Source organism: Fukomys damarensis, unplaced genomic scaffold (genome assembly GCF_012274545.1).
Source record: "Fukomys damarensis isolate Sample0158 unplaced genomic scaffold, DMR_v1.0_HiC HiC_scaffold_15, whole genome shotgun sequence".
In the NCBI taxonomy this organism is placed as follows: Eukaryota; Metazoa; Chordata; class Mammalia; order Rodentia; family Bathyergidae; genus Fukomys; species Fukomys damarensis.
In genome coordinates this window covers 14,502,238-14,516,287 of record NW_022900927.1, presented here as the reverse complement: position 1 = coordinate 14,516,287, position 14,050 = coordinate 14,502,238, and the positions used below count along the sequence as shown (strand labels likewise).

General features: G+C 36.7%; 1 protein-coding gene across 1 annotated transcript in view; it reads right to left on the bottom strand.

Moving 5' to 3' along the window:
• Positions 1-718: 718 nt before the first annotated feature.
• Positions 719-14,050, bottom strand: part of Abcd2 (ATP binding cassette subfamily D member 2) — a 64,825-nt gene continuing 51,493 nt past the window's right edge. Inside the window, exons 10-11 of the mRNA XM_010615428.2 lie at positions 9,000-9,125; positions 719-4,111 (exon numbers count right to left, since the gene is read on the bottom strand). Of these exons, the coding sequence (XP_010613730.1) occupies positions 3,892-4,111; positions 9,000-9,125 (346 nt within the window). The 3' untranslated portion in view covers positions 719-3,891. The remainder of the gene's footprint in view (positions 4,112-8,999; positions 9,126-14,050) is intronic.

Sequence of the window (14,050 nt, the reverse complement as noted above, 5' to 3'; positions counted from 1 at the left end):
GGCTGAGCATTATTCAGCCTTTAAGGAAGGGTATCGTGCTTCAACGTGGATTAATCTTGAGGACACTGTGCTAAAGTGAAAGAAACCATTCGAGACAAGACAAGTACTGTACGCTCCACTACAGGAGTTATCTACAATAGTTAAATTAATAGAAATAGAATGGTAGCTATTAGGGTTGGACAGAGGGATAGGAGAAGAGTTGTTTAACGGATATAAGGTTTTAGACTTCAAGAGATCTGTTTTACAGCAGTGTGAATATCCTTTTTAAAAATGCCAAAGCTGAAAATTTTTGTGTTGGATATTCTTTACAATAATAATAATAATAATAAAAGAATTCTGTTTTTGCTGAAGTCCTCAGATGTTTGTGTTCTGAAGAAGCACATATGCATTCGTGTGGGTGGGTTGCAGAAAAAACACGTATCTGCTTGGGTTGACATCAACCTCATTATGTAGGGCCGCCTGTGTATAAGGTACACGGAAACTTTGCTGATATTGAGCATCAAGCCAGCCTAAACAAAATAACTGTGCGACTTGGTTCATCAACCTGTGTCGCTCTGGATTTAGTATCTGGATGTTGAAAAGGTCTCAATCCTCTCACCTTCCCTATAAAAGAGCTGATTATAGACCTCTTTTGCAAGGCCTAAGATAATTCTTTAGTCTGATATTTTTTGTCTAATACACTTTATCAGTATGTTCGATAAAGATGAAATATATTTTATATGTAAGGTTGCTTCTTATATGGATTAAATTATACTTAAATGATAAGGCCAAGTAATATATTTAATATTTAGCAATGGTACTCTGTTTATTGTTATGGACTCTGTCTTCTAAGTATGAAAGTCACATAAAAATATATCAGATGAGTACTTAATCACCTTTCCATTTGTATTGGGTCACAGAAACCAAGACAGACCATTTTTTGTGTGTGATATTGGGGATCAAACACAACTCCTTCGCACCAGGCAACATCCAGAGTCGTGTCTAACTTGGAACTCCTGTTTATTAGCTTTTATAGTTATTGCTTTTTCTTTTTCTAACTTTCTCACTTAATTATCTGAATTTTGAGTGACCATGAGAAATACACTTTTGAGTGTACAAATCTGACTTGTTTTCCCTGATCTGGATTGGAGGTGATCATTCCCAAGTTTCAAGACAACATACTACCTGCATGGGAGCACCTACTGGCCAAGTCCTATGGATTGGTTTTACTGTGCCTTATGATGTAGACTAAAATGGAGCAGGAGGATTATCATGCCCAGAGATCCAGGAAATCCTGCTGCCAAAAGATGTTTATTGCTTAAAGATTACACCAGAATGGTCTTAGGTAGGACATACAAGAACTGAGAAGATACCAGAAAGCAATCACATGGAACCACGATAGCCAACAGGCTTACAGTTGCTCAGCAGTGGTACGAGACCTGCACCAGTGCCGAGACCCAGCCTGTCTCGCTCTTCTCAATCCCTAGCACAGTAGCTGATGCCTTGAATGTGTCAGTTTTTACCTGAATGAGTGAACTGGAATCAGTTTGAACATTTCTTCCTCAAACATTTGAAAAGTTGCCTTATGGTTTTCCCATCCCATAATTTATAATGAAACATCCATAGCTTATTTGAAAATTATAATTTATATTACATTAATTCCCTTTTATCCCAGAGAAATAAATTGGTTTGGTTAACCACACACCCTGAGACTTCAGTTTAAAACAGCAATAATAGCTAATCATGGTGGTGCATATGTGTAATCCCAGCAGCACTTTGGCAGGCTGATGCAATGAGGGTCACAAATTCGAGCCCAGCCTAGGAAGTTTAGTGAAATCCTGTCTCAAAAATGAGTGAACACAATTTAGAAGGGCTGCAGACATGGCTCACTGTGAAAGCCCTGGGTTCTGTCCTCAGTACCATGAAAAATTAATAATGAATGGTGTACAATGATTAAAAGAAAGGCGATACAGAGTTGCATAGGCTTTCTAATCAAACATTGTGAGGGTTGAATTTCAGTCTATGGCCTGCACACTGTATGAGGTTGGATAAATTACTTAACCCTTCTGTCTTAACTTTCCTCTTTGGCTGAATTAGTTTAATGAGTCAATGTATACGCAATGTTTTGTGCCCACTTGATAAGTAATAAGTGTAGCTATTAACTTTATAATCAAGTGTATTCATTTTTCTGATTTTCACTGGCCTGTACGCTTGAGATGGGGACTATATTTCATTTATTCCTAGGATTTAACACAGTGCCTGACATAATTTAGAACTCAATAAAGAAAATTAAAATTAAACACCAGTTTATGACTTTTTGTGCACAACACCTCACAAGGTTCTGTACCCCACAATTTGTAACAGAGGTACGTGTCCTCACAGACCCAACACAGCTGTATAAAATATGGGGCATTTTCTATCACTGGAATGATTTGCAGTTTCTTTGATTAATCAAGGCTTTTTCATAGTGATTAAGGAATTCACAAGGAATATTCAGGTCTAATAGCTGCACGTCGACTAGAGATGCTATTATAATGTATTTATATACAGCCGCCACATTCTTGTTTGGACATGTAGTGAGTGATTTTAATCACTAAAGTCATTTTTCTCACTTTTACTAACACACTCCAGCTGGTAAGTGGAAAACTGGCTATGAAAATTCCACAATCAAAACAGTAAGGTCGTATGTACTCGATAATCAGGAAATCTTCCAACAGTGAAAGAGGGATTTGTTCTGAGTGGAAATGTTTTACACATCTACCTGAATGCTCTTTTGCCTCATCTTTCTCCCTTGTCTAGAGCCCCACTTCCTGCCACCTACTATACTAACCCACCTTATTAATATAAGCTGGTTAGAACAGGAGAAATTTCATCGGATCCCCAGATCTGTCCCCAAAATAAATTACATAATTAGGGCAAATATGAGTGCCAATTTTTCTCAGTATCAAAATAGAAAAATAACATATTTCTCAAAAGATTGCCACCAACATTAAAATGAAATGATGTTAATGAAGATTACAAATTATAAAGTGCTATTCCAAATGTACTCTAATATTATTGTGATTTTTAACAATATTTATTATAGCATTACATTTTTTAAAATATGGACTCCTCCTTTGGGCACACACATACAGTGAAACAGTATTTCTAAACAGAAATTGTAACAGATAATGGTGCTGACAAAATACCAGGCTGAGACAAACATTTTTGGATACATTATTTCTATATTGGCAATTCTCTTTTAAAAATGAAAGGGTTCATTAAGAAATATGGAAGATTCTCATTGAAATTTTTATGTCCTTGCATTAAGATACTCAAAGTTTTAACTTTTTAAAAAATGGCGTCTTATGCTGGTTTAGCCATACTTTTTTCCTCTCAACCACTGCCATTAAAATATTTTTTATCTTGAAAGACTTCCTAAACTTTCAGGTAGCTTGTATAAGCTTTACTTGGCCACTAGCAATGATGAACATATAGTTATTAAACCTAATATCAGTCATGAAAAGACTTCCATGGTACTCAGAGTTCTAATGTTTATGCACCCGATATTAGCCCAACTGCTGCTCTTAAGTTTGCATTTCCAAGAGGTATCTCCAGTTAAAAATGTCAGACACATCTCATACACATAGTAATCTGGTGTTCACCATGAATTCACCTAGAAAATCCTGTTTTACAGGTAAATTAGGCTTTCACTAAGAATTAGTGTAAGCCATGATGACTAATCTCACATCATGCATTTGTTTATTTTCTTCTGAAAAGTTAGACCATCTGGTTCTTTGATGCTAAAGTCGTATAAAATATTTCTTGCTGGCTTTGTTTTCTCTGTGCTTAGCTTAACACACTGCATGCACTAAAACAGGGTATCTGTGAGTCTTTACCTAAAAATTAACTTTTAAAACATGTCAATACAAATTAGGATGGCTCATCTTCACTTCTGACTGTTTTCAGCACTGAGTCTTCTCCCAAAATTTTACATAGTTCATTGAGTCTCTGCTGCATTTTGGGAATTCCAGCTAGCTGAGATTCTAGCTTTTGTTTTTCTTCACTTAATGTTAAACGAATAGCAGAATCCAATTGTTCAAAGCGCCAACCTCCTTCACCATCAAATTGTAATAAATGAGTGTGGTATTTCCTGCATGATTAAAATGAAATAATATTATTAGCCATAATTGTGAAAAACAATTTTTTGTTACAGATTTATAATTCTAATTGATAGTCAAAGGCAAATTTTAAGTAAAGGTGCCTGGTTTACATTTGATTTTCAAGGATATTACAAGAAGTTAAAGACTATAATATTCTAAAATTCAAAAGGCATTAATCTTCAGGAAATTATCATTGATTGTATTAAATTTATTTCATATTTTGAATGTATAAGAATTACAAAGGAACACTATGCTGTTATGTGTATTAATTTATCTTTTTTTGTTTGTTTGTTTTTGGTACCGGGGATTGAACTCGGGTCCTTGCGCTTGAAAGGCAGGCCACCGAACCACTAAGCTAAATCCCTGGCCCTGTATTAATTTATCTTTATAACCGAGTATGGCTCATTCTTAAATAATAAAGTATTCTTAGAATGGAAGTAAGCCAAAGAAACCAAGGAAAAAAAGTAAAACATTAAAAAGGTCATGCAGAGAAACACTAAGGAAAAAAGTTTTTTAAATAGGAATTTATTATTTTGCCTTTCTTTGGAAATGAGTTTTTCTCCATAAGTAAAAAATTTTTCCATAATGGCAGTTTAAAAGCATTTTTAAAAATGAACTCATTGCTACAAATCTTTTAAATATTCTTTCCTATCTTTGTGTGGTTTAATTTCTTTTTTTATGGCTCGGTTAGAGGTAGGATCGACAGTGTTGTGTGATTATTATTATTAATGAAGGCTGAAGCAACTCATCTTCTCTGAAGAGGAGAGGTGGATGTCACTAGTCTTTGGGAGATGGGTGAAGACAGGAAGTAGAGAGCTGGGCCCCATGGCTGGGCCACATGCGTAGTGTCACTTTGCTTTACTGACCCAGGACTCTGGTTTTCTGTCTTCTTTTGTAGGCCGTCTTAATTCTTGCTTCTGGTTAAACTCCCATCTATTACTACTTACTAAGACTACTGAACCTTTTTCAGGAAAGCTTCTACCTCTTTGTTTTAAAAAACAGAGATATAATTTTCACGACATAAATGTACCCTTTAAAGAGAACAATTAAATGGTTTTTAGTAGATGCACAAGCTCATGAAACTGTCACCACTACCTAATTTCAGATCATCTTCTTCATGCACAGCAGAAACCCCATTAGCAGTCCTCACCATGTCTCCTTTCACCCGGGGCCTGCCAACCACTAATTTCCTTTCTGTCTCCTGAATTTCTCTATTTGTTTCTTTCTTTCTTTATTTTTGGGTACCAGGGATTGAACTCAGGCCCTGGCACTTGCAAGGCAGGGAGCAGAGCCACTGAGCTAAATCCCCGGCACTGAATTTCTCTATTTGAAGTATTTCATATACATGGAATCACACAATACGTGGCTTTCGTTGCTGGCTTCTTTGGCTTGTCAAAATGATTTTGAGGTTTCATTCATCTGTAGCGTGTGTCAATACTTCCTTGGCTTTTATAGCCAAATTATATTCCCTTGATCAGCATTGTACATTCTGTTACTCATTGACTGATGGACTTCTGTATACCACACCCCTCGTGATGGCTTAGATCCAGAACGTGTCCCCCAAAAGTCTCATGTGTTTTGAAGGTGGCTGGATCATTGATAAGCTGTGCTCATCCACTGGCTGACCCACGGATGAGTTTGTGGATAAGCATGCTGTTAGAAAATCTGAGAAGAGGCAGTCACCGGGGCTGTGACCCGGAAGAACTCACCTCGCTCCCCAGCTCCGCTCTCCTCTCTCCCTGCTTCCTGGCTGCCATGATGTGAACAGCTTTCCTCCAGGGCGGGACCTCCTACCATCCCATTTCTCCATTTGAACCTGACAACCATGGACTGAAACTTCTGAAACTGTGAGCCAAAATAAACCTTTCCTCTCTCAGTCGTGGGTGTTCGGTATTGCGGCCCAGTGATGAGAAAGTGACTAACACCCCCTACACACACTTTGGGCAACGATCAAAGTCAAGGTTTTGTGCATGCTAAACAAGCACTGCACCACTAGACCACAACCCCCAGCCTCAATTCTCTTTAAATCGGATGTTTTAAAAAGAGGAAATTTAGCTAGGTTAACTGATTAAGTAAGGTGACTGTCAAGCTGACAGTTTAAATTTGATGACACATGACACAGATTAATAGTCTTCTCCTTATACCTTCAGTTTCTCCAGATTTCCAAAACTCTTGTGTCCCAGCAGCTGGGACCACCCCAAAGTTAAATTGAAAGCTGTGTGTTTCTAGGTCAATTGGAAAAATGCCAAAAAAATCTTACTAAATATGAAAGTTAAGGCAAAAGTAATGGAATGCAATAGGAAAGAGAAATAATGGCAAAGTGTCTGTCTTACTTATTTCCTCCTCAACGTTTCTCAGGCTATCCTAGCTTGGATCCACAGCCAGAATCGATCTTAGGTTGTAGGCATTCATCTCTTGGGTGAGCTCTGCCTCATTGTATAATGAAGGTTTAACTCATCCCTCTGGTCCTGCAACATTATTTGATTTCTACATGGGAGGAACAAACTCTGTAGGTGTTCTTTGCCCTGAGAGTCAAAGGCATGTTCTGTAGTATTAGCTAAAATAATATTTCAAGGTTTAGGATAATCAGAGGAATTTAAAAGGAATGGCTCTTTTCACTGACTCATTAGAGATGACCTATAGACTTCCTTTATAAATAGGATAAAACTTAGGAATGATTCAATAAGCTATTGTTTTTTATTCCTTTAGACATTGGTGTTGATTTTCATCTTTATAATCAACAATTACCCATCTGTTGTTATGTTAGAAAACATAACGAATCTTTTCTTACTTTCTGAAATCTTTTCAGAGGAAATAAGAATTTTACTTTCCCTGAGAGAAAAGATAAAGAGAAATGACATTTTCTGTAAAATGGTTAAACTAATTCACAAAGAACTAACATAGTGTTTAGTTTTATGGAGAAGTGAACTATGGGCAACTGCAATCAAATATGTTTTCTTATTAAAAGACATAACATTACAGATTTTGCTATTTTCTTAGAGAATTATTTGTTCCTCTAATTGAGAAAAAAATGACTGAAATATTTCCACTGTCTCTTAAGGCTAATGGAGTGAAGAAAAAAAATGACAAGATAGCATAATAAAGCCATTGATAAAGGCCAGAAAAACATCATCTCAAAGAGATAACTCTTTTTTATGCCAACATGTGGCATTTGGGAGCTTGTCTGGAACTCACAGGTCCATGACAAAAAGGGCTCCACAGTTCTGGTCTGGCTCTGTGTCATCCCTAATTTAGAGGATTTATAGTAAAATGTCATACTTGTCTTAAAGACCCAGGATCTGTTGGTTTTCTCAAGGAAAAGTGAGAAGAATCCTGTCCGTTGACGTGAATACTAATGCATGCTGGACTAGGTCCAGACCGCCTCTGGGGAGATCAGCACATCCCATCACTCTAGATGTCCCTTGATTCTTAACAATGCAGAGAAAAACCACAAAGTTAGGGTCACTTTATGAAGTGTTCTACTTTCAGACCTACTTTCTGAGGGGGAAAAATTCTGAAAAATCTGCATGTTTAAATGCAGTGAGAGGCCGGGAGTGGGGGCGCACGCCTGTAATCCCAGCACTCGGGAAGCTGAGGCAGCAGGATCGCTGCGAGTTCGAGACCAGCATGGGCTACAAGGTGAGTTCCAGGTCAGTCTAAACAACACAGTGAGACCCTGTCTCAGAAAACCAAAACATCAATAAATAAATGCAGTGAAAATAGATTAGTATACTCTCAATGGAAATGAAGTCCAGAGTCAAAGAACACTGAACAACAAACGCTGTTCCCTCATAATTTTAATGTAAACATTTCCTATAGGAAAACAGGTATAAAGGGCTCCAAGGATGAATGCAAAGGTTGCTACTAGGCTAGCTTGGTAGCCACATACAGTGCCAGCTTTGTCATGGGATCTGATCAGCCACCTATTGCAGAATGCAGGAGGGGGGATGGATAACGGGGAGGGGAGCGGTGGTGGTGGCAGCGGTGGTGGGAGAGCCTGCACAGTCCTTTGGGAAACAGACCAAAGCACATGCAAGAATGAGGCATAGGGCTACTCATACGCCAAAAGGGAAAGATTCTGATTGGTGAAACAGAAATACATAAGTAGGGACAAACAAGTATTTTTATGGCTTACGTACGAGACACCTTTTGAGTTCTTTTACGGGAGGTATAGGTGTGTATCATAGCACAGAGCATGTTATTGTGGAAGCTAATTTTCTCACATTTCTAATTCTCAGATTCTTTCTAAAATTGGAGTATTATATGACCTATAGTCCATTGGTTTGTTGTGAGGCTTACATAAAATGAACCTGGCCCCAAATAGGTGCTAAGTCTTCATTAACAACTGTTACTACAATGATAAATCAATGGAAAAGTAACTATAAAAATAGTCTTTTTTTTAAAAAAGGGGAAAATCCTATTAAATTTCATGAAATATTATGTAGAAAAAAAGATCAGCTCATTTTTACTTAAAAATAGGCTTCCCCCCATGTAGTCTATAACTTTATCACTTGGGGAAATAACAAATTGTCATATATTTCCCATCCCCTACCCCTGGATTAAAAAAAAAAAAGGACTACAAGAATGATATGAAAATACATAAATATATTCTTTCTTAGTATATGCTAGGATTATGATAAAATATTTTCAGTTCAAATAAATTACTAGAAAATGATGACAATGACCAAATAACACATTACAGTTTCCATAATAGATTTAAAGAATCTAAATACTATAGGATTAAGGTACAATGTAGAATACAGCTAAGAAAATAAGCAAAATGCCTCATGTTAGACAGTGAAAAGTTTTGCAAAGTTCTTCAAAAAAACCCAAGGAGAAACCATCTGTCATAGATCAGCCAGACGGGAAAATACTTACCAAAGAGAGGGCCTGTGCGTTATGGACAGTAAGGATATTCCAGCCCCTTTTGCAGCCTGAAATATCTTTCCTTCAACATCAATGCTGACGGCACTGGTACATTCATCTAACAATGCATACTTCGGTCTTTAAAAAAACACAAAAATTAATTGTTTTCCTCTTTGAAACATAAATCTTGCTTTGGATGATATCAAGTTGTAATACTAACAACTTTAAACCAGTAAGGGGACATGTGATGCTATTAAATATGATAAATGATAAAGAAAAAAAGTAGTCACACTTTTTCCCACTTGGACTAGAATATCACTTTCTTCTTGCTCACAGTATTATAAACCTTACTATCATTCAGATGAATAAGTCATAAATCTGAGGCCTAGGAAAGATAGGTTACTGCATGCATTTTCCTGCAGAAGACAGATTCTTTTTATTTGTTTGTTTGTTTGTTGTTTTTTGAGGCAAGTTCTCACTATGTAGTTGAGACTGACTTGTAACTCACTATGTAGTCCAGGCTGGTCTCGAACTCACGGCGATCCTCCTGCCTCACCCTCTGGAGTGCTGGGATTACATGTGTGTGCCACCACACCCGGCTTAAAAGACAGATTCTTGATGACAGTGGTTGGATTAGTTACATGAAGCTAATTATTAAACTGACCCCGATCCTGTTAGTAAAGGTGTAACTAGAAGCATGAATTCCTAAGCATTACTCGTGGAATTTCATCACTAGAAGATTCTGCAAGAAGGAATGTGCATACTTACAGGCATTTTAACTACCTACTTCTTATGGTATGGACCAAGAATGTACCCCCAAAGATTCATGTGTTCAGAGGAAAGACTTCTGGTGAGTGATCAGGTCCTAGGGGCACCAATGTGCAGAATGTGCTAATAAACAGCTCACTATGCTGGAGGAGGTGGTGCCTGGTGGAGGGAGGTAGGTCATCAGGGTATGACCCAGGAGGGCGTACCCTTGTCCCCAGACCTTTTCCTCTCTCTGGCTCTTCCTTTACTCTCTGCTTCCTGGCTGCACTGGGGTGAGCAGCTTTCTTCTCTGGCGTTGTGTCTGCCTTGAAGTTAACTGACCACAGACTCAAACTTCCCAAGCCATGAGCCCAAATGTGTACCTTTTCTCCTTGAAGATGTTTAAGTCTGGTATTTTTGTCCTAGTAATATAGACGTCACTGTGAATATGAATGTCAATCTTGGTCCTCAACTTGATTGGCTTGCGAGCCACCTAAGAGATTAGAAAAGTACACTCTGGATGTGTGCAGTTGGGTCATGCTGGTGTGGCACTAGGGAGTACACCTGGTCACCAGTCACTGTCTCTCTGGTAGGCTTCCCCTTTTCTGCTTCCCGGATGCCCAGATAGAGCATTGCTCTATCACATCCTGTTGTCCTGATGTTCGTGCTCTGAAGCCAGCCAACCATGGACTAAAACACCTGAAACTGGGAGCCCAAATACCCCTGTCTTTCTTTAAGTTTCAAGTGCCAGGTGTTTCGTTCGGGCAAGGGAAAGTTGAGTAATGCAGCAACCAACTGAATCCTATTAGGACCATGCTTATGGATTCAATTCTTAGAGGAATTATCAGGAAATATCTTTGAGGTTGTATTTAGCAAGATGAATGAGCTCAACTATTTGTAGTTCTTTTTTTTTTTTTTACATTGATGGTGAGTGTGTACTATCCCCTCTCCCTTCCTTAACAGACCCTTGCTCTCTCTCATCTTTCTCTGTCCTTTTGTCCTCTCAATGCCATCTTGGACTTCAGGTATATATACCTGGTATTCACGAACATGAGTTTGCTCAGATATTGGGTAAATTCTTCTACTATCATTTATTATTCATTTCAGGACTGAAAATTCAATTTCAGGAGCTTGCCAGGATAATTTTCCTCATGAAGTAATTTTTAAAATAAATGATAAAAGAAAAAATGAAATCAATGGTAATTTCTTAATCAGCATAAATACAGTAATTACTCATCCCTTTAAGTTACTTTTCTAAAATTAGTTTGCTTATTACAAGGATCTGGTTACCTATTCTGGGTCTCTAGTCAAGGATAATAGGCAAAGGAGTCAGAGGCAACTTTAACACCTCATTAGACTCTAAAAATGCTTGCCGTGCAGAGAACTAAAACATCACTGCACCTGCCCCAGGACAACATAAATGGGAGTATCTCTGTGGGTTGGCTTTGGTTACTGTTCTGGTGTAAGTATCAAACACTACTTCTTATCTGAATTGATTAGTATTTTGTGAATGACTTAAGTGGAAAAGAAGAAAAGAAAATACAAAAGGATAATTTGGGGGGGTATATAGGTCTTTCTAGTAACTAATTTGTTTATTGCTTTTTATTATTTTTTTCAGAATGCTTTGAGCTAAATAGAGAACTGGTGCCATTTTAAAATTAGAAAAAAGGTACATATGTATTTTATGCTGTTGTCATAGCAACCTCTAATCTAGCAAATGTAAATTAAATCGCATACTTCTGTTTCTTTGGTAGCATGTGTGTGTGTGTGTGTGTGTGTGTGTATGTGTGTGTGAGCTTGCTGAAACACACCAAAGAATATAGCTGGAATCTGCTACGGGTATGATTAAATAAAATATGAGACAATATAGCTTCTCAGATGCTCTTTCCTTTTTCCTTTGGTGTATCATTAGCAAACAGGACATATGAAACACCCAATCCATCCCCCTCAAGACAGGACTTGCTGCTCATTCTTTAAATGTGAAAATTAAAATGCTCTCAGGAACAGTACACTATGGTAATGCTTACCACCCTCTGCTGAAGTTCTCCATTTTAGTCAACCTGAGGCTTTCACATTACAATGCAAACCTTCCTGTTAATCCTTTGAGGAAGAGAGGATGCAGTGCCTCCACACTGTGCTTTCTCTTCACTGGGTTTAATGTTCAAGTACCTTTTATCTTTTCTCTTTTATCTCTCTTTTATCTTTTTTCAACATATGTTTCTTAACTACTTGTTCATCTTCAATGATGTTCCCATGGCTCATGAAAATGTCATTCCATTTATATTCTCATAATTCGCTCATAATTTATTAGCACATTTTACCCATGGTATTTGAGACCCAACATTTAAGCTATTTGTTCCAAATTACAGGCACTTGAAATCTCTTTCGGTTAACAACTTTTACTGATGTATCTTGCTCTTTATCGCAAGGTTTATCTTAACACACTGAGAAATTTAAGGTCTCGTTTTACATTCTATCATATCCCATTTCCCTAACTATGCTGGGGATTATATTACTGAATATTTATGGACAAGACCCAAACACGTTCAGGGTGATAAGGGGAACAGCTGGTCCTGAATGTCAAGCCACAAAGTTACTCTGAAATCTCATCAGAGAAAGCAACTTTCCAAACTGCACTTTACTAAGGTTTCTGAGCAAAATTTGGTTTGTGTTTTCTTAACTCACTGTATTCTTAAACTATGTACATCATTACAAGTAGTACTATTTTAACACAACTCATAATTTTCTCACTATAAAATTCCAGCTAGAAAGAAGTTTGAAACAGGTGAATTCATTTTTGATGACTGAAATCGGAACAAAAATTTTCTGTAGGACATATAATTGGAAATGGGTATGAGGGAAACTTCTAGGGTAATAGAAATGTTCTCTATCTTGTTTGGGCCATTGGTTACGGAATGCACATACATTTATTACAAGTCATTTAATTATATGCTTACAATGTATACATTTGGTACATAACTTTTAAAACATAATAATAATCCCTGGCTAGCAATTACATAATAATAAAGATATATAACAGCATAGGAAATAGAAGAATATAAATTATAATATTCTTTATGAAAATACATTAAAATGATTAAGATTACAATAAACTTTTGTTGATTTAACCCAATTATGCATACCTAAAATATAACAACAAATGCTTTGCTAATTAATAAATAAATAAATTTAACCCAAAATTTTAATAGTATTTTTACAGCTAACAAATTTTAATTCTTTCCTTTTACTCACATTTTCTACTTTTATAAAATGAACATGTAATTATATTCTAAAAGAATTTTTAGATCACATATTCTTCTTTTAAAGATAAATATGTTACAGTCATTAAAAGGATGAAGATAAATCTAATCCAGCTTTCTGCTCTCAGTCCTAATTTATAAGAAAAATGGGAGGTAGAGGAATGATAAAGTATCTCACGGAGCAATCAGGTCAATCTAAAGTGAGCACCAACCAACCTGGTTTCTCAAGTAGGTGATTGTAAAGGTGGTGGGGTCAAGAGATGATTCTAGAAAAGAATAACTTTTTCATAAAACTGAAGAAAGCTCAAAAAAGAATCAACAGGTAATAACAAAATACAGCCTGTGAAACTTACTTAGATCTTAGTTTGAACAAACCAAATGTAAACTGGTTTTTAACAATCAGGAAAACTTTGAATATGAAGTAGGTATTAGATAACTTTAAATAATTATCATTTTAATTATATATGCCTGAGATGTTTTTATGTAAGAAAAAAATCCTAATTCAGATATTTATACCAAAGCAGTTGGGGGCGGGATTTCACAATGTCTTTGATTTGCTTAAAAATAGCTCAGGAATTAACAACAACAACAACAACAAAAAGAGTAGATAAATCGAATGTGACAAATAATGCATTAGATTTATTGAATCAGTGATGGGAATACACACTTGATTTTATAATTTCCCTCTTTTAATGAAGTTTTAATATTTTTTCCATACTCAAAATGTCTTTCTAAATGATGGCCAACAAGTCTTCGGTAATGAGAATTTGATATAACTTTTACATTTCATTAGTATTTTTAAGAGTTCTCCAGGAATGTATTAATAGTTGCTCCCTGACTCATTCAACAATGTTGACTCTACCAAATTATGGCACAGTTCTTGTTTCCTTAAGTGCTAAAAATGAGTAAGATAATTCTTGATAACTTTATACTCTGTACAATTCAGATTTTTATGGCTAGAGAGTTAAGCAGAGAGAGAAGGGGAGAGTGGAGAAGACAGGGAGAGGGAGGAAAAAAGGAAGGGAGGGAGGGAGGGATGGAGAGAGAGAGGGAGGG